Source organism: Chanodichthys erythropterus, chromosome 15 (assembly GCF_024489055.1).
Source record: "Chanodichthys erythropterus isolate Z2021 chromosome 15, ASM2448905v1, whole genome shotgun sequence".
NCBI classification, from domain to species: domain Eukaryota; kingdom Metazoa; phylum Chordata; class Actinopteri; order Cypriniformes; family Xenocyprididae; genus Chanodichthys; species Chanodichthys erythropterus.
The window spans coordinates 11,345,474-11,371,786 of record NC_090235.1 but is presented as its reverse complement, the minus strand read 5'-3'; the positions used below and the strand labels follow the sequence as shown (position 1 = coordinate 11,371,786).

The following is a 26,313-nucleotide window of genomic DNA, read 5'->3' as shown; positions in this document are numbered from 1 at the left end:
AGTACAGTGGTTCAATATTAATATTATAAAGTGACGAGAATATTTTTGGTGCGCCAAAAAAACAAAATAACGACTTATTTAGTGATGGCCGATTTCAAAACACTGCTTCATGAAGATTCGGAGCGTTATGAATCAGCGTGTCGAATCAGCGGTTCAAAGCACCAAAGTCATGTGATTTCAGCAGTTTGGCGTTTTGACATGCAATCCGAATCATGATTTGATGCTTCGATGCTTCCTGAAGCAGTGTTTTGAAATCAGCCATCACTAAATAAGTCGTTATTTTGCTTTTTTGGCGCACCAAAAACATTCTCGTCAATATTAATATTGAACCACTGTACTCACATGAACTGTTTTAAATATGTTTTTAGTACATTAATGGATCTTGAGAGAGATTATTTTCAATTTTGGGTCAACTAACCCTTTAAGTAGGGCTGCACGATTAATCGCATGCTATTCTCACGCGCATTTCGTCAGTAAAGCCGGTTCCCTGATTACCGCTAAATCGCCATCACCTGTTTTTAAACGGAGCGCCTTTTAATAGACAGAGCCGTAGTTCACAGACAAGCCACGCAATATCGCGTTCATTATCGCAGGCGATTCATCTGCGATATGAACGCGATATTGCGTGGCTTTTCAGTGTTCTACGGCTCTGTCTATTAAATGCCGCTTCATTTGAAAGCAGGTGATGGCGATTTAGCGGTAATCAGGGAACCGGCTTTACTGACGAAATGCGCGTGAGAATAGCATGCGATTAATCGTGCAGCCCTACCTTTAAGCATCATGAATATTTTAAAAACAAATATTTCACAACATAAAAAGACCATGTAAAATGTGAAATAAAAGGACCTTTATTAAAACTCTAATTTCCAAAAAGTTTTCAGAGAGAGAAAAACACAAATTGTGCAAATAAGAGAAGGTTCTGTAATCTGTTACACGCTTTCATGATATCTCTGTTTAATATGCAAGAGAACAGTACAGTATGACTCATAAAAACAAAAATAAAATCAGTAAAAACTCAGTATAAGAGAAACTACTGATTTGCATATCCGTGCTGAACACGGTGTTAAATCGTCAGTGTTTCCACGCTAAACTTTAAAAGTGTCAGGAGTAAAACATGTGGAGCAGATTCAGTTTGATTCCACACAGGTGTCTCTCCTTCACACGATCTGGCTTCACTCGACATCCTTCTGTAGACTTGAAACAAAAACATAGAGCTACATTAAAATCCTTCAGACTTAAGTCCAGCAGCTGTCGGTCTCTGCTATCACGACACACGCCGACAGACTCATGCTGATGTGACTGCATTTATAGAGGAAACCATCAGAATGAAACTGCATTCACATTTGACTTCTGCAATGTGACAGGTCTCAGAGTGAAACGGGATATTCAATGAGGAAAAACAAATGCATGACGGCACTTGATTTTATCTATCACTGATTAACTGATGGTGAAAAGAGACTTTTTACAAAAATCACTTTCCCAAACTGGGGTTAATGAGGGAACCGCAAGTGGAACTGCAAAAACACCTAATTATTATTATATATATTTTATATTTATATTATCATGGTTTGCAAGTTGATAAAAAGCCAATAATTACATCAGAAAAGTGTAAAATAGCTCAAATATTTATTAGAGTGGTTTGTGAATTGATGAAAAGCTAATAATTATTTACATAAGGAAAATATAAATAAAATGTATAAATGAAATTTTAAAATAGATTAAAAAAAATGTAGGATGGCAGTTGATTTTTTTATATTAATTATTATGAGGGTCATGGGTGTGGTTTGTACATTGAAAAGCTAATAATTCAGAAAAATGTCAAATATCTAAAATGTATAATACAGATCTATAATAATAATAATAATTAAAAAAAAAAAAATTACAAAAAAAAAAAGATGAAATATTTTGTTTACCTGCATGTCATGTGACCTTTAATCAACATCAGAGAACCGTGAACATACAAAAGTGTTGTTAAATTGTTGAAATATTATCTTAAAGTCCCCCTGCAGGCATAATCCCTTAAAACTCTTCTTTGATAATCACAATCACATATTTTAATACATTTTTTCTCTGTGAAAATAATTTCTTCATGCTTTAAAATAGCTGGCATGTAACTCTACACCCTTACTTCATTTAATATGCATGAATATGCAAATGAGTCCCCGCCTCCACTCACATCATCTCTGACTACCTGATCCAGTCACGAACTGTAGTAAACGCTACACAATGGCAAGTGAAAATACAAGTCCATGTATCAGAATGGTAAAGCGTTTTATGTGTCGCTCTCTACAGCGTCGACACAACGATAAGTGAAATGATTAGCCTTTTGCTTGACTATGTTATCAAACAGCTGACAATGTGTTATTAATGTTACACAAACCATGTTCCTGTTCACTATCTCTGGCAGCTGCCTCCGAACAATCAGTATCCTTAGAAATTACGATAGGACGGGATTGGTTACATGTTTGTGATGGCAGGAAACGGGGGCGGTTTCAAAGCGTGTTTTTGAGACTCATTTTTTCACTGCAGTTTTAAGGAGAAAATCGTCAGCAATGGTGTTGACATATGAATTTGCACATGGTTTGTCTTAAAGCATATTAAAAACACCACACAGACATATAAACAACATTAAAAACTTGATTTTCACCACAGTATACATGTATAAAGTTTGTGAATCCCTAGGGAAAAACTAACCTCTCCAAGTACTCCTTGACATTGTCGTGTCCGTAGAATTTGGCCAGTCTGGTGAGAGCGCCGGTGGCACAGCGTCCGTCACGCTTCCTGCACAGACTGCAGTTACACACTCCTCGACAGATGGGACACTCCCACGTCTGCAGGAAACACAAGAGACACCATGAGACGGCTGGGACACTCGCAGAAAACTTCCAGTTTCATAATTGAAATTTGTTTAAATGTTTCCAAATGGTGAATTATCATAAAGTTTTACTTTTTCCAAGAGTATTATCTAGAATTTTACATTTTATACAGAAAATGCATGCTTAAAACATGTTAGTGTTGTTTGCAATAATTTCAGTCAACGATAACACTGATTCAAAGGACTCACAGGATCCAGCAAAGCCGTGCGGACGTCTTCTCCATAGCGGTTGCGTAAGCAGGGGCCGCAGAACTGACCTTTGACCCCCTGGCAGTACATCCCCCTGCATTCTGTCTTGGTGTCGAGGGTCTTCTGACGACACTGGTGACATGTGCTGCCCTGAGAGCGCACGGGTCATGTTACTGCATCATAAACAAACATGCAAAGGAACAACACAACAGTGATGCACCGCTCACATTTTCTTTATCAAGGATCTTGTCTTTGGCGCGATCGGCGACGTTCTCCAGCTCTTCTTCGGTGATGTCCTCCGGCATACGGATGGACTCACGAGAGCGCCGCTTCCTCTGCTTGGGCCGCACGTCTCCGAGACCCTCCTTCACCTACGTGAAAAACTAAACCAGCGTGAGATCAATAAACAAAACTTCACAGGGGGGGAGATTTACAGCAGGAATTTTTCAATTCGATTCAGGGAAACATAATGCACCAAAAATACAATTCATATATTACAAAATACTAGGGCTGTCAATCGATTAAACATTTTAATCTAATTAATTACATACTCTGTGATTAATTAATCTAAATTAATCGCATTCATCATTTTTGCTGTGAAAGTATTAAATATTTCAATTCGTCTTCGGTGGTGACAGACATGGTCATCCACACAAACAGTAAAAAGTGCCCTACCCACGTGATCTGCGAGCCCGATACTGACAATAAAGTACCCGTCACTCTCACTGTAATTCTTTCTTGCCCTCTTTGCAAAAAAAAAAAAAAGGGATTTTATAGCTTTGTAAGAGAAGATGCTTTTTTGCTAAACCTGAAAAGTATTAAAAAGTAGCATTTAGAAGTTATAATAACAAATAATATAATTTTCTACCATATACAATTGATTACACCAGCTAACAACAACTCGCTTTGTTCTGGTTTCACCTCACTCCAGTCTAAACTAACTGATTTTATAGGTAGGCCTAATTTACTACACATTGTCATTTAAATAACCTGAAAATATTGTGGATTATTAAGGCTAATTTTACTAACCACTCTTGCTAAATGGGGTAAGCACACTTATGTTCTCATTTCAGAGTTGTTCGAGTAAATGATTCATTGTAGACCGTGTGGACAGATCAGTTGTTGTCATGATTCATTAAAATGAATGTGTTCAAATGAGTCATTAGGTCGCGAATCGGACATTAGCGGACGTTGACGCGTTGCATGTGAATCGCGACTGTTATTAGGACATCGCAAAAGATTTGTCAACACAGAAAACACTTCACCACTGGATAGGATTTTCTTTTTGTTTACTGAAAGTGTGGTTTATGTCAGCTGCACGTGCAGGGCGCCTGTCAGAGAAGATGAGGTGACGTTCTTTTGAGCACTATTCACACCCAGCGGTTATTCAGGAAAAACATTCTCCGAATGCGCCTCGTGAAACATGGATTCGGTCTTACGAACTTTAAGCATTGTGTCAGTTGATTTAGATTATTATGTGTGAGTTAGAGAGAGTGCGAAGACGATGCTTACTTTGAAGACAGCGAGAGATCGCGCGCACGAGGGAGGAGCTCTGCTCGTTCTGTCCGTCAGCGCAGCAGTCGTCTCCCTCCTTCATTTTACAGTCGGCTAGAATGGCTCCAGGTTCAAAGGTCAATACAGAATGGATTAATCTGCGTTACTTTTTTTTAACGCGTTATTTTTTCTCAGATTAATTAATCAAAATGTATGCGTTATTTTGACAGCCCTACAAAATACACAATTTAATGTTTTATCTTAATAAAAAAAATATACTTCATAATAGATAAAAAAAAAAAATATATATATATATATAGTAATTATTTTAAATTTCCCCTATTTTGGTTTGTAAAATGTTCATAATTGTCTCCTGCAACAGGTTTACATGCATCCAAGGTGAAAAACAGGTTAATTTTCTCATAATATACATTGCAGCATCAGCTCTTTTCTCTCAGTATCTGAAAAGATTCAATAAACGATCCGTTGTTTCTAAACCACTCCTTTCTGAGAGCCTGCTCTAGACTCAGATGACCCAGTCTGTTGTGATTGGCCGACAGCTTACAGCACGTGTCAGAAATCAATCTTCCTCAGCACTTGATACACAGTAGCTGCGTTTCCACTGTAGGACCAAAAGCAGGTGTGCTAATGCGTGCCAGGGCCAGTCATGTGTCCGCTGTCACTTCCAGGGCTTGATTGTGCCTCGTCAGGGCTTCCTCTGGGCCAATGGCTAGGGTTTTTGGCCCTCTGAATGCCTTGGTCCAAAGTAGGCCAGCTCGGGCTTGAGGGAGTGGCCGTGAACAGAGGCGGAGTTTATCTGAGTCTGGAGACGGCAGCGCCACGGATGATTTCATATAGGTTACCAGCTAACACCAGCATTAAAATCTTAAAAACATTTTCGCTCAAAACTCACTTTCAGTCTTCAGTTTGTGATCCGATGTTGATTCTAAACACCGTATAAGGCAGAAATGTTTAAATGCGATGCAAAAGACAATGTGCGCTAACCATTTCTTTAATAAACATGGTATATAGGACCGTTTGAAGAAATCAGACAAATCATAATTTCAGCCCAGCCCATTGAAAGCCCTGGCTCGCACTGGCCCCACAGTGGAAAAGCGGCTACTGATTCGAACGGTAAAACTGATGCCATAGTTACTGTATCAATTCCATCTTTTTGAAGTGCATCAAACTGGATTTGATTTGTGCAGAAAACTGCATCTTCTCAACATGTGTACAATCTATTCAATGAATATGCACGATATTGTAATCGTCGGCACTTCAGAATACCGTAAATAATAATTTATTACCAATTATTAATTTTTTATAAGGCAATTAAGAATACTTTACCCATCAATCCTATAAAATGCACAACACCGCTGTATTCTGCGTCAAAAGGACACGCGCTCATGCACATGACTGAACCAGTGAAGGAGACGAGCTGAATGAAAGTGCGCGTTCACTCTCTGACAGCAGAGGGCGCTGATGGAACAGCAGCGTGCAGCGGTTACCACGGAAACCTTGCAAACAAAGTAACTGCGCTAGTGAAGTTTTTAAAATGCTTCAAACAGCCATTCATTTTTTTGTAATCTCAGTGTTGTTCATCACAGCACCAAATACTGAATACTTAAAAAAGACTTAAAAGGATATTTATTGTCAAACCTAAACATTTTTATATTTTAATCTGGACTACAACATGCCCTAATGATTAGAAATGTTCTGGATTATTTGTTATTGTTCAGTAAAACTTTGAAAACATACAGCTTCATTAGTTAACATGTTAATTCATTATCACTAAATTGACAATAAAAATACTTATAAAGTATTAATTATTATTAATTAATGTTCATTTCTTAGTTACTGTTTAGTAACATTATTAAAATCAAATAACTTATTTAATGGACCTGAGATAAAATTAACAATGATCAGTTGTGTTTCTAAACTAACATTAACAAAAAATAACACTTTCTGTAACAAATGTAGCTTACTCTTAAATAGAGTAAAGTGTTATCTGTTGTTCTTTATAGCCTAATTCTTTTGCATTTTAATCTGTTTGAAAATTTCAGTCAGAGTTGTTTTTGTTTTATTGCAAAAAGAGTTCTTAAACCTGTTAAACTATGACAAAAATGGTTTTGCAACTTATTTTAATATTGTGATAATACCGTATACCGTGATAAAAGCTTCATCAATTAATCGCAACAGGAAAATTTGATACCGTCACATGCCTAGCTGGCATTATGCAAGTTTGTTACGATTGTTGTTATGATTGTATGATGCTACACTCTCACTACATTTAAATGACTTTGATGAAATCAGTTCAGTGATTTGTGTCTGTTTCTTGCCTCCATCAGGCGCTTGATGTCGATTTGGCCGCTCTGTCTCTTCTGAGGGACTGGTTTGTCCTCCGTCTCTATCCCAAAATGCTCAGGGGGTCTGGCCTTGCGGCCCGGGTTCCGCCTCTCGCTCTGAACCTCTGAAAAACGACGTTTTGGGGTGGATGGCTTCTTTTTTTTCTATTCAGGGCAAAGAAAAACCATCATTAAAACAACAACAACATACATTTTGTAATTGCACTGGAAGAAAGAAAGTCATTTTCTAGTATATTCTGTGAGGTCTGAGCTCTCTGTAGGTGTTTGCTGCAGGTGATCGTGGGCTCTTACTGTAGGTGTCGTTTTAGAAGGAAGTTCAGGCAAAGAACTCAAGTCTGCGAAAAGTTTTGCAAGCTGCAAGAAAAGATTGTTTTGAAGATATTACAAAAAAAAAATGAATATAAAACTCCATATTTTATTAAAATGATTAAATAAGTTGCAATTATAATATTATTATTATTTAATATTTTAAATTATGATTATAATAAATTATTAAATATGTAACATATATATAAAAATACCGTTTTGAATTAATATTATATTAAAAACATTCCAATTTCTTAAAACAAAATTAATTTCAAAAGAAAATATTATATTAAACATTGTTACAAATATATATGAAACCATTTTAAATTAATAAAATGTAGTAAAAAAACTTATTATTTTAAAATAAAATAAATTAAAATAATACCATTGCTTTATTTTCCTGAATGTTTTTGGCCCTTTTGCTCAGTATCTGCATCTCTTCGTCTGTCAGTAGACTCTCCACATTGGTCATGTGATCAGAGGGTTTTGATTGGCTCTCAGCACGTTTACTCTCACATAAAACAAGCTCTTTTGATGGTTCCGGTTCACGCCGCTTCCTGTTTCCTCTTGCGGGCTTGCTGCTGACGGGTGGAGCCGTGGGCGTGGCCTCTTTGTTGCCTTTTTTGGCCGTGTTCCGTTTAGGGGTGGGACTTTTTTTGGCAGGAAACTTGAATGCGACGCACAGTCCAGAGCTGCGCTTCTTTTTAGACGCTGGTTCCTCCCCATCAGAATAAAAGCCGTTGTCGTCACTGTCTTCATCAGACCCCTCACTCTGCATGTGAAATGATTTTGTTATGATTATATCTAATGTTTTGTTTTGAAGCAAATATTCCAAGTTAATGGGATTACCATCGGTTTTCTCCAATCACACTCTTCCCTGGAGAAACCCTGGAATTCCCCCTCGCTGTCTGTGTCCATGAAGGCCTGCGCCAGCTCATCTGGGATGTTTTTGGACCTGAAGCAAACATCCTGCGACGTGAGAGTGACAGAACACATTATTATTCCTGGATTGTGCGAAAACCAACTCAATTATTAATAGCGCTGTTTTGCTGCAGCTGCCAAATCACAAGAGATAAACAGCATGAAGGAGACCTGCCACAGTCTTGCATTTTCTCTAGTATATTTATTATTTCTAATACAAATGCAGAAAGCTTATTAATCAGACCTGATGTGACTTTTGCATTATTGGACCTGCATTGTTTGTAGGTGGTAAAGGAACCCTCAGGTTTCCTCACGACAGATGGAGGGTGTCTTGGGACCGGCAGCATTTTATTGTGTTCTGCTTGTGTGAATCACAACAACTCAATTCCCAGGACCATTTGTACAATCAAATCGTGGAAAAATAAGATCACCGGGGTGAGAATAGAACCAAAGTACATATATTTGAAATTCCTTGGTTTTCTAGCATTTGATATATTTCATTCCATATTATATTCATATTTTGCAGCTACTTCTGTATTTGCTGCTGATTTCATCAAGTTACAGCCATAATTGTTCAGGTATCCGATTAGCTGATTCATTTGAAGTGTTTGACATCAAAGTACAGCAAACTTTTTGATACCATTATTAAAAAATATATATAATAATGCAAAAATCCCAATGCAAATCAGTTCCAGGGGCCCCATAATTTCTGTAGATGATACTAACGGGCTTCCAGGATCCCTTGGATTGGATGCTGTCCCTGCTGTCCTCGGACAGATCCGTCACGTCCAGCTGCTTCGCCTGGAACAAGCATTAAATAATTATAATTAATCATATATTATTATGATTATTATTAGTAGTAGTAGTATGCATAACAATAATGTCAAAGAAGAAAAAGAAAACTATTAATTATTGTTATTAATATTACAATACATCCCAATAATAATAACACTGCATCAAATAAAAACAATCACTTGATTATTATTAATATGATGTTTAGCCTTTATTATTATCATCATTATAATTATTAATATGATCTTTGACCTTTATTATTAATATTTTTATATTAACTTGGAAGTATGCATCAAAATATATATTACATAAATTAAAAATAAAGTAGACCAAAAGCAATATAAACTTCATTTTTAAGTGATCAGCGCGTGCAGTACAATAGATAAACACTAAATTTTTACATTAAACACAAGTTAAATCACAAATTTTACTACATTTGCTGAATATGCATTATGTATATGCTTTAAAACGATGATCATTGCTACTAACTTTCTGCATGCATCTCTGTGTGTTCACTGCAGTTACTCAACTTTTGTTATCATCGCTGTTTGTCACTAAGATTAGAAGCACATTTTTAAGTGTAAGGAAATCTTTCTCGCTCTTACCTTCAATGACGCTTTGCGGGTTTTGATCATTTTAGGAATTAAAGTGATTTTTCGTGCTTATCAGTGTGTGTGATTAAAACTCTTTAATGAATGAATGGTTTAAAAAACAACACGAGCGGACAGGAGGCTGTGAGGAAACGGAGGGGAGACTGTGTGCTGAGTCCATCACTAAAGACGTCAGCAGTTCACTTTGAATTCGATTTAGTGACAGAATATGTTTTAAGTCGTACATATATAAACATGTAATAGAGTATACAAAACAAAAAATCTCCGTTCTTAACGTTAATGCGAGAGTTGACTCTACCGAATACCCCCGCGATCGCGCCTGCGATTAGAATGGAACAGTCCAGAATGCGGCGCTTTGCAGTTTCGCGGGAAATGCCTCATGCGGACACATATCATTCACACAGTGCGTGCGTGGGTAATGATTACACCTATAAAGTGCATATTGCATTTATAAACGCAGCTAAACAGACATTCAAAGGACCGTTGAAGATATTAGCCTATAAAACAGCTATAAAACATCGATCCACCGAGCCAGAAAACTGGTTTTGACAGAATATATTATGGTATTAGGGGTTCTCAAGTCTTTCCTGCGGAGTTTAGCTCCAACCTTGATCAAACTCGGCATATAACTTATTAAACTTTAGATATACATGGTATATTGCAGGCAGCCATACACACTACTTAGGATTGTATGAAAATTTTAGTATATCTCGCTCACTATAGCCTACAATGCTGCCTTCGGAGAGCACGCGCTATGTTCTTAAAGGTACAATATGTAATATTTTTGCAGTAAAATATCCAAAGACCACTAGGTCAGTGTTATATATTTGGTTCACTTGTGTACTTACAATATCCCTAATGTTTCCAACTATTTGTAAATCGTGAGAAAATTGACATTTTAACCAAGGCTCCGGGACGTGTGAGGAGTCGCCTGTTAATTACGTCATACCCGCAATACCCTCTGTTTCCGGTTTTATTTTGTAGAAACCATGGAAAAACCAAAGACGCTTTAAAATATTACACGTTTTAATAGACAAGGGAACAACTGTTTTGATATATTCATTTGATATATTGATATATCAGAAAACGAATTGTTATATAGCTCAACACGTTTAGTCTTATAGTTTAAATAAATGTTCTTGATTTTTTGCGAGTACCATGCTTTACCATGCCTCAGAGAAAAACACTATTGTGTTAAATAGCTAACATAGCATAAACAGATGCAGCTTTATTTTTATTAACAGTAATACAGAATTTTCTCCATCATACAATACGTTTTAAAATTTATTGCATGCCATTTATCATCACAAGCCATCCAGCATTTAATATGATATTCTAAAATCGATCTATCTTACTGCAGTAGTGTTTCGGTCAAAAAACCCTAGAACAGTTGTTTGGTTGACTTTCATTATCCCAAATGTTACCAAGAATGTTTAAATCCATAAGAAGTTTTAATCAGGACATGGAGCGTGTCCTTGCGTAACCTATGACATCATACCCGCGTAACCCTTGCTTTTAGGTTTTATTTTGTGGAAACCATGGAAACACAGAAGACGCTTTAATATATTATGTGTTTTATTAGACAGACGAACAACTCTTTGGATACATTTATAGTCAAAAAACGAATCATATAGCTCAACACGTTTAGTCTTATTGTTTAAATCTCGTTTTCTTGATTTACCGCAAGTACCATGTTTTACCATGACTAATATTGATCTAGCTTACTGCAGTGTGCAACAAGTGTCTCATAGTAGCCGAGCGAACACACTTATAACAACTTCAACACACAAATGTATCTAATATGATAAACAGTGCTGCGTTACCCCAAATACGAATGACCAGAAGTGAAAGCGGCGACTGTGGCATAATAAAAGTCCCACTGCTCTCCAGCCGTTTGTCGCACTTGCCTCATTTCTGCTCCATCACTCAGCCCTGTTTTGCTTCTTAAAGCTGATATATACTTATGCGTCGGACCTACGCCGGAGCCTCTGCGCCATAGGCTATGCACCTGTTTTCATTTATACTTCTGCATTGTTGCCCGCGTCGACGTGCATACAGACCACTAGTAGGCAGTGTCCGCGGTCATGCTGAGTATCAAAACAGAGGCCGAAGAAGAAGCAGCTTGTCATGTACGTTGTCAGAGAAGCTCACAAATAGAAACGGCAGAGAAGCGGCAAATAGGTAACGACTTTTGTTGCGGTTGGACTGCATGTGTCCCCTGAAACAGAGCGTTTTTCATTCCTATGGGAGTTGAAAATGCTTGCTCTTCTCCTATTGCTCCGCACCAGTTTTTTGACCTGAGGGAGGGGTTCTAGCAGACCAATCACAGCACTTTCAGTCCACATAGAATTGACGCATTGTTACATTTTTGAAGAGGTGCACGTCAGGCTAAGTAGTCTGCTACATGTGGTACAAATAGATCCGCCTTGACTACAGTGACATTATAATCTCATCCATGAACATGATTTCTAGCCAGTTCCCATCGGATTCTTTTCCACCAGACATGAAGACGACACATCCCTTGATTCCGCGAAATCAAAGCGTCATCAAGCTACACCTTTGTTTTGAATAAGCCACTTCTAACAGCGAAAATGCACATGTTGTGGCTTTAAAATCCCCATGAAATCAAAATGGACAATTCTTATTTATATTGTGGTATTCATTATAAATTATTTAAAAATAAATAAATAAATAAAAACATGTCTCTTCATAATCTTTAATCAAAATAACTTCTCTGATGACATGTTCACCGGCGCGAGGGCGGGGCAACCTGTCACTCACAAGAGATCCACCAATAGCAATCGACAAAAACATCCAATCGATTTCCGATGGACAAGCCCCGCCCTACATTTTTTCTTGTTCAAGAAGCCGTTTCACTTGGATATACGTCACAATAGGGGGAAAAGGACCACTGAAACTTCCGTTTTATATTGACTTTAACATGCCCAAAATGCCTTTTTGGCTCACTAGGAGTTTGCGATAGGCCTGCCCCAAAAAAAAAAAAGATGTCTGGGTAGAAAGCTCTAATTCTAATATGATTATTTATTTAGTTTAGTTTCATTTTTTACACTGTTTTTTCTTTCCCAGGACCCATGAAAACCCCTGTTGCTGTGATGCCCGACATGCTGAAGCTGCTCACAAGTTTTGCTTTGTTTCTGCTTCTCTATATAGTCACTTTCATCATATGTAGGAGTGTGCATGAAGCACGTTTTCTGTTGTAAATGAATTAAATGATTTATAAAGTCATTAAGCTAAGCCTCATCTATCCTGAGCGCTATTGTTGTTTGACGTGTGATGGCTCTGGTTGGATGCGCGTCTCTTCGCCCACAGATAATGCACGTCTCATTCTTTTTTCCCCATGTTTTCTGCTCAATTAGTAGCTAGTGAAGCGCTTTTTCTCGTTTGTCAGCACAAACACCTGCATCCGGAGACGTCCCCCATCAATACTGCTTTATTCCGCAAACCTTCACTTATGCGCTCAGCAAACGAGCGCGCGGATGACAGCGAAATGATACGGTACCGGCGCGATGCGCGCGGGAAATCACAGTGCGCGCGGCCCACCCGCGCAGCGCGCCATTTCACAGCAGGTAGCGGCACATAAAGAAGGCAAATTACCAACAGCTGGTTAAGCTTTGTTTAGCTGCTTTCTTTTGTGTTTTCAAGCACTTGGCAAGCAAAGTCAAAGACAAACCAGTCAGTGGCCGTGTCACAAATCCTAGCTGCTGCATGATGCGTGAGCGCAGAGACACCAACTGAGCTAACTAAACAGCATCATGTGTTTTAAAGTCAAGTGAGCTGCCTACCTAGACAGTTTTTCTTGTCTGTGCGTGTCTCAAATCCAAACTAGCTGCACTTTGGGGCAAGAAGCAAACCAAGCAAGCAATGTTCACTAGTCTAGTGCACCCTTCACCTTCTGATGGAATGGGTCATGATTATATCTAGCCTAAATGGCTATTATACGCTCTGGTTTGTATTTCAGAGCCATGAAAACGTTTTGAAAAAAGCAGGCAGAGTTATAATTCAGTTCAATAAGAAAGTAAGCAACAAAATGTATTCAAGATAAACTTGAAGAAAGTATGGTACAATTTTATAAGAAAGCAGAGCGCATTAAAAGTGATTCGATGGCGACCCCTAGCGGCTATTGTAGAGAACTGCTATTATGCTAATGGGCTCTCAGTCTCATGTTGAAAATATGAACATTATTACCGTATTATTTTCTTAAAAATCTTCTCCTGAATATAAATATAAATATAATGTCATTATTTTTTTGTCTGTTCAAACTGTTGCGTAAACTTTAAATGAAAGCAGCACGTGTCATGTTATAAGAATCTCTCGGTGGTTAAACGAGTTTGGGAAGATTGTCTTTTGCTATGACGGGTTTGTTTTTGTACTTTAGCCTATTGACAAAACAACATAGAACATTAATGACACGAAAATAGCACATATAGTTAAATAAAACCAGGCTGACGAGGAGAAATAAGACGATATACATGCACACGCTTTGTTTCTGTCATTTCAGGTGAACTAATGCACCTGTCGGTCATGTGGAGCACATGACCGTGACGTCACTGCGAACGCACAACTTTCATTTTAAGCGTTTTTATGGGAATGAAAACTCCTGCGTCCTGAAAATGGGATGTTGTTGTTCCTGTCCCAGCGGAGATGATGAGGTAAGAGTGGGTTTATGATTTGGCTTGTTTGATTTTGCAGTGGATTTAAAACAAAAAAACAAAAAATGTAGCCTGTTAGATATGAAATCTTAAACTCGGAGCAAGTCATATCAGGTGGACTTATACAAGACAAAAGCTTTGACGTTCTTCTTCTTCTTCTTCACAGTTTTAGATATGGAACACGTAGTCTAACACTGACTATATAAACTGTTTCAGTATGTCGGTCTAGTAGATTTGTCTTTTTCTATCAGTTTTCACGCTCCAGTGGTTCAGGACACAAGCCTTTACACTTACTGTAAAGTAGGTCACTGTGGAGCTTGTCATAGAGGAAAGTAAATATTAAGCAAGAATATGATTTTAGTAAAAGAAAAGTATGTGGAAATATTTCGAATTGAACGGTTGTTTGTTTCTGTTTTTAATTTGTGCAAGTCTAATTGGTAATCAGTGAAACAGAAGTTTATTCATTTAAAAGTTTTGATGCCTTCAGAGAAGTCTTTCTCTTCTTTAAAGGGTTAGTTCATCCAAAAATGAAAATTGATTACATCATTAAAGGTACAATATGTAACTTTTTTTCAGTAAAATATCAAAAAACCACTAAGCTAGTGTTATATAGTTTGTCCAGCTGATTACAAACAATATCTCTAATGTTTTCAACGACTTGTAAATCATGAGAAAATTCCCTTTCTAAACAGTGACCCGGGGCAGTGCAGTCGCCTGTCAATGACGTCAGTTACCTTTGTTACCGCCTTTACTGACGTAGAAACCACATGACAACAGTGCCGTGGACAAATGCGGAAGTAGAGTCTAGCGTCCAGCAAACCACTAGCTCGCTTCAAGCAGTTCCTTATTTACTTCTTGCACGTTTTATGGTGGATTGTGTTACTTATTTATGAAACATAATTACTGTTTACCATCTGCCGCTGGTTCTGTCGACAAGGACAGCTCCCGTAAACTCATGACCGGAAAAGCGGAAGCGGCGCCGGCGACTGTGTCATAATAAAAGTCCTGCTGCTCGTGAGGCGTGTGTTGATCAATCGCTCCAGCTCCTCGTTCAGCTCCCGCAACACTCGGTCCTGCTCTGCTTCATACTACAGTAACGTTAATAATCACATCCACGAACATGAGTCCTTCCAGACTCCAATCCCTATTCTTTTGCACCGTCCGTTGAGATGGAGACCACATGTCCCAAGTTTCCGCTCTAAAACTTGGCGTCATCAAACTACGCCTTTGTTTTGAATAGGCTTCTAGCGACCTCTAGCGGAAAAAAATATCACAAATTGTACCTTTAATTACTCACCCTCATGTCGTTCCACACCCGTAAGGCCTTCATTCATCTTCAGAACACAAATTAAGATATTTTTTGATGAAATCCGATGGCTCAGTGAGGCAAGATAATTAACACTTTCAGATGCCAAGAAAGCTACTAAAAACATATTTAAAACAGTTCATGTGACTACAGTGGTTCAATATTAATATTATAAGGCGATGAGAATACTTTTTGTGCGGCAGAAATACCAAAATAGCGACTTTATTCCACAATATCTGATAGGACAAATGACTGCTTCATGAAGCTTTACAAATCTTTTGTTTCGAATCAGTGGTTCAGAGCGCGTATCAAACTGCCAAAGTCACGTGAACTATTGACGTTTCAAAACACTTATGATGTAACAAAGCATCGCTTACTGAAATCATGTGATTTTGGCAGTTTGAAACGCACACAAAAAAATATTCTTGTCGCTTTATAATATTAAAGGTGCTAAAGAGGATCTTTTCGTCAACTGAGAATCCAAAGACCGTTACTGAGTTTTTGAAATGAGCGCATGCGTAAGAACAACCCCCCTCCTTTCAAGAGAACGCCTCCCAAAACTCGTGCACAAGTATTGGAACCCGAGTGTTTACCACCGGCATTCGCTGTGTCATGTTAGTGGATTCATTATGTCGGACTCACCGCAGGTAACTCATAATCTGCAGTTGTTACTCCTGTCTCCTGACAAAAACATTGCATGCGGTGCCTGTGGAGTGTGGAAAGTTACTGGAGCGCGCAGCCACGCTAGTCTCTCACAAGGAACGTCACGGCAGTGATTGACAAGCCAGAGGGCCAATCGTTTACGCGATGATCGCTTAAATGATTGGCTGATGTTTTTAAGGCCCTACCTCGTGCACAGATGATGTATATTAATATTATTACTTTCAGTGCACCTAATAAATAGTCTTTTATCAGTTAGTAAAGACAGTAAGTAGTAAAAGACAGTAAACAAGTAATATTGCAAAAATGTATAAAACAAAACATCCTCTTTAGCACCTTTAAAGTTGAACCACTGTAGTCACATGAACTGATTTAAATATGTTTTAGTAGCTCTATGGCCATTGAAAAAGGGAGTGTTATTGCTGGTGATGCAGGCCTTACTGAGTCATCGGATTTCATCAAAAAATATCTTAATTTCTGTTCCAATGATGAAGGAAGGTCTTACTGGTGTGGAACGACATGAGGGTGAGTAATAAATGGCAGAAATTTCATTTTTGGATGAAATATATATATATATATATATATATATATATATATATATATATATATATATATATATATATATATATATATATATATATATATATATATTTGGTTTTATTATAACTTTTCCATTACTTACAGAGAGAACCTTTGCTCCAGTCAAACAGAAAAACACGAACAGAATCTGGTCCAGCAGTTAATGGTCAGTTTTATGGTCTCTATAATCTCCTCCTAGAAGAATAGGTCCGATCACTCACATCTACATCTCCCGTCTGTCTGTCTGTGTTTGTCTAGAAATACAATCTGCAAGAACATCACATCCAGCTAATGGTCAGTTTCAAGGCCTCCATAATCTATATACGCCAAGAAAAACTGGTCTGTCAATCAATCAATCAATCTATCTATCTATCTATCTATCTATCTATCTATCTATCTATCTATCTATCTATCTATCTATCTATCTATCTATCTATCTATCTATCTATCTATCTATCTATCTATCTATCTATCTATCTATCTATCTATTGATCTATCTATCCATCCATCGATTGATCGATCGATCTATCGATTGATCGAACTATCTATCTATTGATCGAACTATCTATCTATCTATCTATCTATCTATCTATCTATCTATCTATCTATCTATCTATCTATCTATCTATCTATCTATCTATCTATCTATCTATCAATTGATCTATCGATTGATCTATCTATGTATCTATCTATCTATGTATCTATCATGTATCTATCTATCTATATATCTATCGATTGATCTTTCCATCTATCTATCTATCTATCTATCTATCTATCGATTGATCGAACTATCTATCTATCTATCTATCGATCGAACTATCTATCTATCTATCTATCGATTGATCGAACTATCTATCTATCGATCTATCGATTGATCGAACTATCTATCTATCTATCTATCTATCTATCTATCTATCTATCTATCTATCTATCTATCTATCGATCGAACTATCTATCGATTGATCGAACTATCTATCTATCTATCTATCTATCTATCTATCTATCTATCTATCTATCTATCTATCGATCGAACTATCTATCGATCGAACTATCTATCTATCTATCGATCGAACTATCTATCTATCGATCGAACTATCTATCTATCGATCGAACTATCTATCTATCGATCTATCTATCTGTCTGTCTGTCTGTCTGTCTGTCTGTCTGTCTGTCTGTCTGTCTGTCTGTCTGTCTGTCTGTCTGTCTGTCTGTCTGTCTGTCTGTCTGTCTGTCTGTCTGTCTATCTATCTATCTATCTATCTATCTATCTATCTATCTATCTATCTATCTATCTATCTATCTATCTATCTATCTATCTATCTATCTATCTATCTATCTATCTATCTATCTATCTATCTATCTATCTATCTATCTATCTATCTTCTAGCAGATGCAGTTAAGAAGACCGACAGGTTTGAAGCCCGACGTGTTGGTGTGGGTGACCTCGATGAGCGTTTCAGTGATGTTGCCGAAACGTACAACAAACAGCATGAGGACTATGAAACTATGAAGAACAAGCTTCAGACTGTTGCAAATCGCTACAAATGCCCAACTAATGACAGTCTGTCTCAATGCCTGAAGAAAATCAAGGAGGAACATGGTAAGACCCTCACACACGGCCTGCAGGGGGCACAGCCTGCACACGTCAGCATGACGGGAGAATTCATCCCAGAGCAGTCAGTGCTTCACAAAATATTCAAGAAACTTCTTGCAAAACACAATGTAGTATTACAAATATAGTCTATCTAGGATTAATATGATACATAAAAAGGATAAAAAAAAGCATAAGGTACATTTAATTAGCCATTCAGAATACTCTTTGTATATAAAGTAAATGATTTTGGTGTCTTGCTCAAGAATACATGACACAACGGTTCAGAAATGATTTCATCATTCCTACCGAAGACTGAATCTGTAACCTTAATTTTCAAGTCACATCCTTCACTGTTATTTCCTTTATTATCGAGTACTCTCTTAATTTGTGTCTCACTTTCCCTCCATTAGCGAACTGCCACATCATTCTGGAGGTTAAAGGATATGACTTCACTCTAATGGTGAGGTCAGAGGCCGAAATCCCCAACGACCTGAAGAGGACACAAGAGAACATCACAGAGCTGAGCAAAGCTGCCAAAGCGGTCATATCTGTGGCCACTAAACTCCAAGAAATGATCGATTGGCTTCTGAAGGCAGAGGACACCATGACCAAACAGGTGGAAGCTGCTGAATCCAGACACCAAGAGCAGAAAAGGCTGGTGGACAACCTGAAGGAAAACCTCAGAGAGGTACGAAGAGCAAAAGAAAAGAGTCCAAAGTACAGGAAGGAGGCTGGAAATCTTCTCAATGAGGCTGCTGTGCTGTCCGGGATCAAACCGTGAAATATATATATATCAAGGACTTATTTTGTGTTCTTGTACTCAAAATAAAGAAAAGAACACGATATTATAGTCCATAAATCCTGACCAGTATAATACAGAGCATTAGTGCAAGCAATGCTACGCTGATGAAGGACTAATATTTGTGGTTATTTAAAAGTTATTAAAGATCTAAAATAAAAATATAAATGGACATAATAGGGAGAAAAATAGTCATTTTAGCGTCTTCAGAAAACTAGCAAATAGTTATACTTTGGAAAGCATAAAGAAGGGACAAAAATAGAGAAGAGAAGACATTTGTTATTTTATTTTTGAGGCCTTTTGTGTATTTCCTAATGAGTTTTTCCACAAATGAGCCAGTTTTGTTTCTAAAAGCACTTTCATACTTGTTCAGGATCAGTCCGCATATTGATGAAAAACAATCTTGCAATGTTTTTTTCTATATTTTAGAATTGTAAGTATTATTTTGTAATTGAATCACTATTTTTTATGTTAGAATGATTTTTCCTGTTAAATAAACACATATTAACCTTTTTTTCTAGTTATTGTCTGAATGTTTTTTGTTGCAGCATAGAATATAAATAAAAGTTAAACATTATTTTATTTTATTTCTATTTTTTTTTTCTAATTTTAGTAATTTTGATGTGTGTTTTTGTCAATTTTATTAGTTTTTTAAAAAATATTTTCCATATATTATTTATTTATTTATTAATTTTAGGTTATATAGTTTGTTATTTTAGTATTTCAAGTAAAACTAAAATCAGTAATGTTGCCTTGGCAAGGTTTTTTTAATATTTAATTTTATTTCAACCATCCATTCTCCAAATACTTGATCCTCCAGAGGGCTGCATTCATTTCAAGAAACGGTTTATGGTTTTAGTTTTAGTATAATAACCCCGAATGGTACATGCCCAATTCAGCTTATGGATATGAAAGGAGTAATTCAAAATACCATAGTACATGAACATGGTAATCATTCAGTACTATAGTAGGTGAATTCAGGTTGATTGGGACACTTTTCCCCAGTGATCTCAATGGCAAAAGTGTCCCAATCAACCTGAATTCACCCATTTATCATGCATAAGTAGCATAGTCTTAATATCTGATACAATTCCCTGCAAAATAGACCATCACAGTGTTTTTAGGGCAGTAATTATACTTATCCTTGATAATCCTATAACAATTGTAGAGATATTCTTATATAATGTTATGTAGGACATGTTTATAAAGTGAATTAAACATCTCTAACAAAAAAGCACTATGGTAAACAAAATATACTGTTAAAGTAACAGAATATGTGCATGAATATCATGCAAACAAAGTATGATATACCATGGTATCATCACCATAGTAGTTTGTAGGACTGCAATGCTATCTTCCTTAGGTTTTTAATTATGATAGGACTTATTTGTATGCAGTTTATTATTTTTTAAATATTTAAAATCAAATGTATGAAGTTATATAATCTAATTAAGGACATGTCTATACCATCATGAATTACGCATGGCACATTACTGAATACATTTAACAGTAGTTACAACAGACACAGTCTACCTCGCTAGTGGAAACCGTATGGCACCGCCTCCGGGATCATTTGATTGGCTGCTATTTGTGGACGCGACGCTGAGTTTTATATGCTCTTCCGCCATTGGCCCGTGCTGTTGTCAATCAGAAATTCTAACTCGCTCCATGTTAGACTGAAGTGCGTGAAAGTACTGCTGAAGGACTCGCGTGTGTTCAGATATTTCAGCGTTAATGGACTAATTGAGACATAAACGAGACGAGCGGGAGAGAGGCTGTGCAAATAGCATGATAAGTGAGTATGTATTCAAAAACAGCCTTCGTGAAAGCTTTGAATATGTCTCGTGTACATGCACCGATGGCGTGGCGGTTCATCTCATGTGTCTGACTGAACAAACTGAGCTCTTTTATGTGTGTCTTTGCAAACTTCATATGAGCACACACAGATGTGGACATGTTAGATGAGAAAGGTTGATGAAGGACTGACATTGCTTTTGCTGTTTTAAGCAGTTGGCAACACAGTTTATGCACGAGCTGTCATTGCTGAAGTGTGTGCATGCGCGCGCGCGTGGATGCATGCACATACATATATATATATGTATGTATGTATGTGTATTTCTGAATGTATGTACGTGTGTGCATGGGTTTATTTGAGTATATTTATGTTTATGCATGAGTTAGTGCTTATTTACATGTACATATGTGCATAGGTTTGTGTAACGTGTGTGTGTGTGTACATGCTCACTGCATGGTTTTCTGTGTTACATGTTTGAGTGTATGCATGCATGCATGCATGTAGGTGAGTGTGTAAGTGCTTTTTTGCCTTGTGCGTTTTTGAGTGTGTGTGCATGCAGTCTGTATGTCTTTAAGTTGTGTAATATGAGTGTGCACACTCACACAATAGTCACACGGTTTTCTTTCCTTCCCGTCACTGCAAGGCAGATGATCAACCTGTTTTTAAAGGAACGACGGGATTATAAAAGGAAATGACCTCTATCATATGAGAGATAAGAGTCCAGTCTGTTTGTATAAAATCATTTGTGTCCGCTCATCTGACAGCAGATTAGATGCATGCTGATATGGCTGGTGTTCTTCTGAGCACAGCTGTACAAATGAGTTTTTCTGTTATTATAGCATGTTTTGTGATCATCTGGAGTAGATGAGAGCAGAGAACAGCTGATCATCACTCATAGGTTTCACTGACAGTTTCAGTAGTTTCAGGCTCAGATTGCTCCGGCAACAGTCTGTTTATTGACTGTCTGAGGCGTACTGTAGCCAGAAATGACAAGAGCTGGTTGAAATCACTGTTGAGTTATTGGATTTGCTGGGTTAGTGGCATTAAAGATGCTGAAATATTGAGTTTGTGGCACTTAGTAGAAAGTAAACTAGATATCTACAGTCTGTTGACAAAATGAAGATTGATTAAAAGCAAGAAATCAATATTGGTGAACCAATATTGATTTTTAAATCCCAAAATTGATCTTTTAGTGTATGCTGTTTTCAGTTGAGTGAACACAACATCACTAAACATTAATTGTAATTGCAGTATGCCTTGTGCTTTGTTAATTATAGGGTGCGTTCACACTTGGCATGTTTGATTCGATTAAAACGATTAAATCAATTAAAATTCGATTGCTCTGTTAGTGTGGTTCATTTGAGCATGTGTGAACGCTGCCATCCAAACCCTGGTGCGCACCAAACAAGCGGACCGAGACCGCTGAAAAGATGGGTCTGGGTCTGCTTCCAAAAGAACTCTGGTGCGGTTCGAATGATATATGAATGCAACACGGACAAAAGACAGGAAGATGAGACTCTAAAAAGGACAGAATCCTCACGCATATCGGTTTTTCTCATCATAGACGCCAATTTGCCCATCATAGGCATCAGATGCGCGTCTCAGCAGATCGTTTGTGTGTGACGGAGGGATTCCCGCCACTGTTTTGACCCCTTTACATATTATATAAGCTCTTCGCGAGTTCCGAGCTGGCCAAAATACCATCATATGTAGGCTACGCACACACAACAAGAGCATTTACCTCAGCACACAGCATTGTTTTGGATGTTTGGTAAGTTCTGTCTCAAAATAGCCAATATGTCATAAAATCCAACCAGTCAGGTTGTGAACGTATCCCTATGCCTTTAGGTTCGGTATCTTTTGGTTCGGTGATAAAATTGCCAATCGGAACACCAATCGAACCAGGACTAAATGTTTTTTTTTTTTGTTTGTTTGTTTTTTTGGTCCGGACCAAATGAACCAAATGAACCGAACTACAAGTGTGAACGCACCCTAAAATAAAATAAAAACAAAAACGTTAACTGGTAGTAGGAGGAACACATTCACTCATCTGAGATTAAAGGTCCCATTCTTCGTGATCCCATGTTTCAAACTTTAGTTAGTGTGTAATGTTGTTGTTAGAGTATAAATAAAATCTGTAAAATTTTAAAGCTCAAAGTTCAATGCCAAGCGAGATATTTTATTTAACAGAAGTCGCCTACATCGAACGGCCAGTTTGGACTACATCCCTCTACTTCCTTCTTTAATGATGTCACTAAAACAGTTTTTTGAATAACCTCCGCCCACAGGAATACACAAAAAAGGGGCGCGGTCTTGTTGCACTCCCACGGAGAAGAGCAAGAGTTGCGTTTGTAGAGTGTGTTTGTCGCCATGTCGTCGAAACGCTGTTATTTTCACCCAGCAGTCCAATCACCTTTGTTTGGCCTTCCCAGGGACGCTGTACTTAGAGATCAATGGTTACAATTTATGTTTAACTCGGATCCAGAAAATTATAATTGTGGTATCCTTACTGCAATAGTTAATGTTGGACTGCAGTGCACATAATGGCCACAAGAGGGGACCATGTTTATGTATATGGCTGTTTTCCGTATGAGGTACTCTTCTGAGTGAGTGCTAACGTTGTACATTTTCTGTCGCTGCTTGTGGAGATTAAAGAGTTCAGTCTCTCGGGAATTATTGTCTTTTGTGTTCATTCGGCACTAGGGCTGGGTACCGAACTCGATACTTTTTAGGTACCGATCGAACTGCCTCGATACTACCGAGTATCGAAAAGTGTCTTGTCATTCGGTACCAAATTTCGGTACCTCAGAATGGAGCAGAGTAGAGGGGCGGAGAAATGCTTTCGCTGTCTCGTTGAGGAGCAAGTAACGTTGCGCTACATTGTTATTTATATCTAAATATATAAAACTATACGCGCGAGAGAGATCCTATGTGCGAGAGGGCGATTGAATCAACGGTTTCGTTTTCAGTTTATCTCCGAATGGACGGGTGAGAAACGGCTGTTTATGTGAGCAGCCGGTTCACTACAGATACTGTTAACAGAAAACAAAAGTGTCGCACTGCCTGCAGAAACAGCGGAACGCGCAATGTTTTTAGACTAGTTATGGACAGGTACAACACACAGCAGCTTTACATCAGCGTTCGTCCCTCAAGTCTATGGAAACACGCGACCGGTTCATGACTCTGCCTCTGGCTCCAGAACGCGAACAATTCTGCTGAAAAAGAGGTATCAGCGTCCTCCTGATACTGCGGATAATTTGCGGGTCGGGCCAAGTAATAAAAAAAAAAAAAATTACATTCAAATTTATTGCGGGTGGATGAGAGATGAATCATTAATGTGTTGATTTTAATAAAGACACAGAACTCTTATTTCACGGTAAGACGCAACGAACTTGCGTCACTCTTACTTCCACTTTGATCTTGTTAATAATAATTAATTTTTTGAAGAACAATTGCTGAGTGATTTAAAAAGAGCCTCACATACTTAATTTTTGCATTGAAAACTAAACTTTATTAAAACTATTTGCACTGATTTATTGTGTTGGGTAAATTTTTTTAATTTGTGCTTTTTTTATTCCCCGCAGTGGCTCAGGAGATGAGTCTTTGAGTCTGAAAAAAAGTTAAAAAAATATTTGGTTTTATATTTTTTGAGGTTATGTAATCTTGTTTAAACATATTTTATAAAACTGGTACCGAAAAAGGTATCATTTAGGTATCGGTATCGAAGTCAAGGTATTGGTATCGTCTCGGTATCGAAAATTTTTGAACGATACCCAGCCCTATTCGGCACAACACCACAATAATCCACATGTAAAACTATGTGCAGCACACGTTATGGAAAGAGGCGTGACCTTTCCGGGCAAGGAGCGCTAAGCTGCTGTCGAATCACAACACAGGAACCGCTGACACAATCAGAACTCGTTACGTATTTCTGAAGGAGGGACTTCATAGAACAAGGAAGTCATCAGCCCGTTTTTATGACAGTAGAAACAGCGGTATACAGATAAGTAAATTATGTGAAAAATACTGTGTTTTTTTACACGCGAAACATGAACACATGTTATATTGCACACTATAAACACAATCAAAGCTTAAAAAAAAACACGAAAATGTTTTAGCAAATATTTTAGCAAAATGTATATTTTAGTCAGAATTATTGAGTTTGCTCGTTCACTGATGTCTGTGAAGTTTAGTGGAGATTCGCTTGCAGAAGGCTTGTCCACTCCTGACAGCAAAATGGAAGTATTTGCAAGACTTTCTAACATTTAAAGCTGCAGAATATACCTGTAAAATGTAAGTTATGCACTGAGGAAAACACTACGTTTCAAATGTTTTAAACAGCGCAAGAATTTGTCACAGCATCTGACAAGGCAATGCGCTTTAAACTCTGTGTTAACTATATATTATGAGTTAGTTTGAAGCCCTTAATATAAAGCATGTCTCATGCTTAGGACAATTTGGATTATGCACGTTCTCTGCAGCAGCTCACTCTGTGTCCTCTTTTATTTTTCATTTGCACTAATAATATTAACTTATATCGATAAACAGTATTGCCTCATCCTATATCGTTTATAAAAAAAAATATCGATTACAGACTCGATATCCTGCCCAGCCCTAATCTAAAGAAATCTAAATGTAATTGAATCAAGAGCTTGTGAATTGGAATCAAATTGTTTTGTGAAACCAATGCCCAACCCTAATAATTATACATTGTTCTATTGGTGGATAGAAATTAAAATGATGAAACATCATTCTTCCTGTTAATTTAGTCAAAACCAGTGTGGAAAATACCTTTTTACATTTCACTTTTTGAGCAAATGTTATACAGTATATAGCTATATTGGCCAGCCCTACTTTGAAACAGACATGTTCACAAGTCTCTTAAAGGTACAATCCAAGTCAAGGTCCAAGCCTTTGGGGTCCAAGCCAAGGCTCAAGCCCTTGGGGTCCAAGTCATGGCTCGAGTCTTTGGGGTCCAAGTCATGGCTCGAGTCTTTGGGGTCCAAGTCATGGCTCGAGTCTTTGGGGTCCAAGTCAAGGCTCAAGCCCTTGGGGTCCAAGTCATGGCTCGAGTCTTTGGGGTCCAAGTGATGGCTCAAGTCTTTGGGGTCCAAGTCAAGGTTCAAGTCTTTGAGGTCCAAGTCATGGCTCACGTCTTTGGGGTCCCAGTCAAGTCTTGCAACATTTTTAGCAATAGTTCTTTCAGCTAGTTATTGTAATTAACAGGGCTTTGAAATATCAAAACTGATTTCTACTTCAAAAATGTCTAATAAAGCACACAAAATATTACTTGAATCATTAATTTAATTAAAAACTATTATTTTGAAATTATATAACATTATACCATTTGGAATGC

At 37.6% G+C, this 26,313-nt stretch overlaps 3 protein-coding genes across 9 annotated transcripts in view; 2 read left to right on the top strand and 1 right to left on the bottom strand.

Moving 5' to 3' along the window:
* Nucleotides 1-852: 852 nt before the first annotated feature.
* cdca7b (cell division cycle associated 7b) overlaps nt 853-26,313 on the bottom strand; it is a 42,464-nt gene continuing 17,003 nt past the window's right edge. For 2 of the 5 annotated variants that reach the window (XM_067410921.1, XM_067410925.1), the window contains exons 2-11: nt 21,560-21,613; nt 8,878-8,952; nt 8,080-8,199; nt 7,616-8,002; nt 7,216-7,278; nt 6,898-7,068; nt 3,292-3,435; nt 3,065-3,214; nt 2,695-2,831; nt 853-1,194 (exon numbers count right to left, since the gene is read on the bottom strand). In XM_067410921.1, the coding sequence (XP_067267022.1) occupies nt 1,173-1,194; nt 2,695-2,831; nt 3,065-3,214; nt 3,292-3,435; nt 6,898-7,068; nt 7,216-7,278; nt 7,616-8,002; nt 8,080-8,199; nt 8,878-8,952; nt 21,560-21,613 (1,323 nt within the window). In that variant the 3' untranslated portion in view covers nt 853-1,172. Of the gene's footprint in view, nt 1,195-2,694; nt 2,832-3,064; nt 3,215-3,291; nt 3,436-6,897; nt 7,069-7,215; nt 7,279-7,615; nt 8,003-8,079; nt 8,200-8,877; nt 8,953-9,548; nt 9,644-21,559; nt 21,614-26,313 lie in introns of those variants that run through there. The other 3 variants (XM_067410922.1, XM_067410924.1, XM_067410923.1) reach the window with 2 other exon arrangements.
* Nucleotides 14,057-19,665, top strand: si:ch73-345f18.3 (myosin heavy chain, clone 203). 3 transcript variants are annotated; one of them, XM_067412262.1, is made up of 5 exons: nt 14,057-14,224; nt 16,875-16,935; nt 17,028-17,108; nt 18,160-18,369; nt 18,774-19,665. In XM_067412262.1, the coding sequence occupies exons 1-5, from the start codon at nt 14,108-14,110 to the stop codon at nt 19,142-19,144; spliced, it is 840 nt and encodes a 279-aa protein (XP_067268363.1). In that variant the 5' UTR covers nt 14,057-14,107; the 3' UTR covers nt 19,145-19,665. The 3 variants fall into 3 exon arrangements, with proteins under 3 accessions (XP_067268363.1, XP_067268365.1, XP_067268364.1); XM_067412264.1 differs by having other exon boundaries at nt 14,060-14,224; nt 17,028-17,063; XM_067412263.1 differs by having other exon boundaries at nt 14,062-14,224; nt 17,028-17,063; nt 18,157-18,369.
* hycc1 (hyccin PI4KA lipid kinase complex subunit 1) overlaps nt 20,833-26,313 on the top strand; it is a 47,662-nt gene continuing 42,181 nt past the window's right edge. Inside the window, exon 1 of the transcript XR_010897254.1 lies at nt 20,833-20,957. The gene's annotated coding sequence lies outside the window, so the exon portion shown is untranslated. The remainder of the gene's footprint in view (nt 20,958-26,313) is intronic.

Excerpts from the sequence above, each read along its gene's own strand:
- si:ch73-345f18.3 (XM_067412262.1), top strand. The coding sequence starts at position 14,108 with ATGACCGTGACGTCACTGCGAACGCACAACTTTCATTTTAAGCGTTTT. Across the intron at positions 16,936-17,027 it reads ATCTGGTCCAGCAGTTAATG|AAATACAATCTGCAAGAACA; the intron begins GTCAGTTTTATG and ends GTGTTTGTCTAG. Across the intron at positions 17,109-18,159 it reads ATATACGCCAAGAAAAACTG|ATGCAGTTAAGAAGACCGAC; the intron begins GTCTGTCAATCA and ends ATCTTCTAGCAG.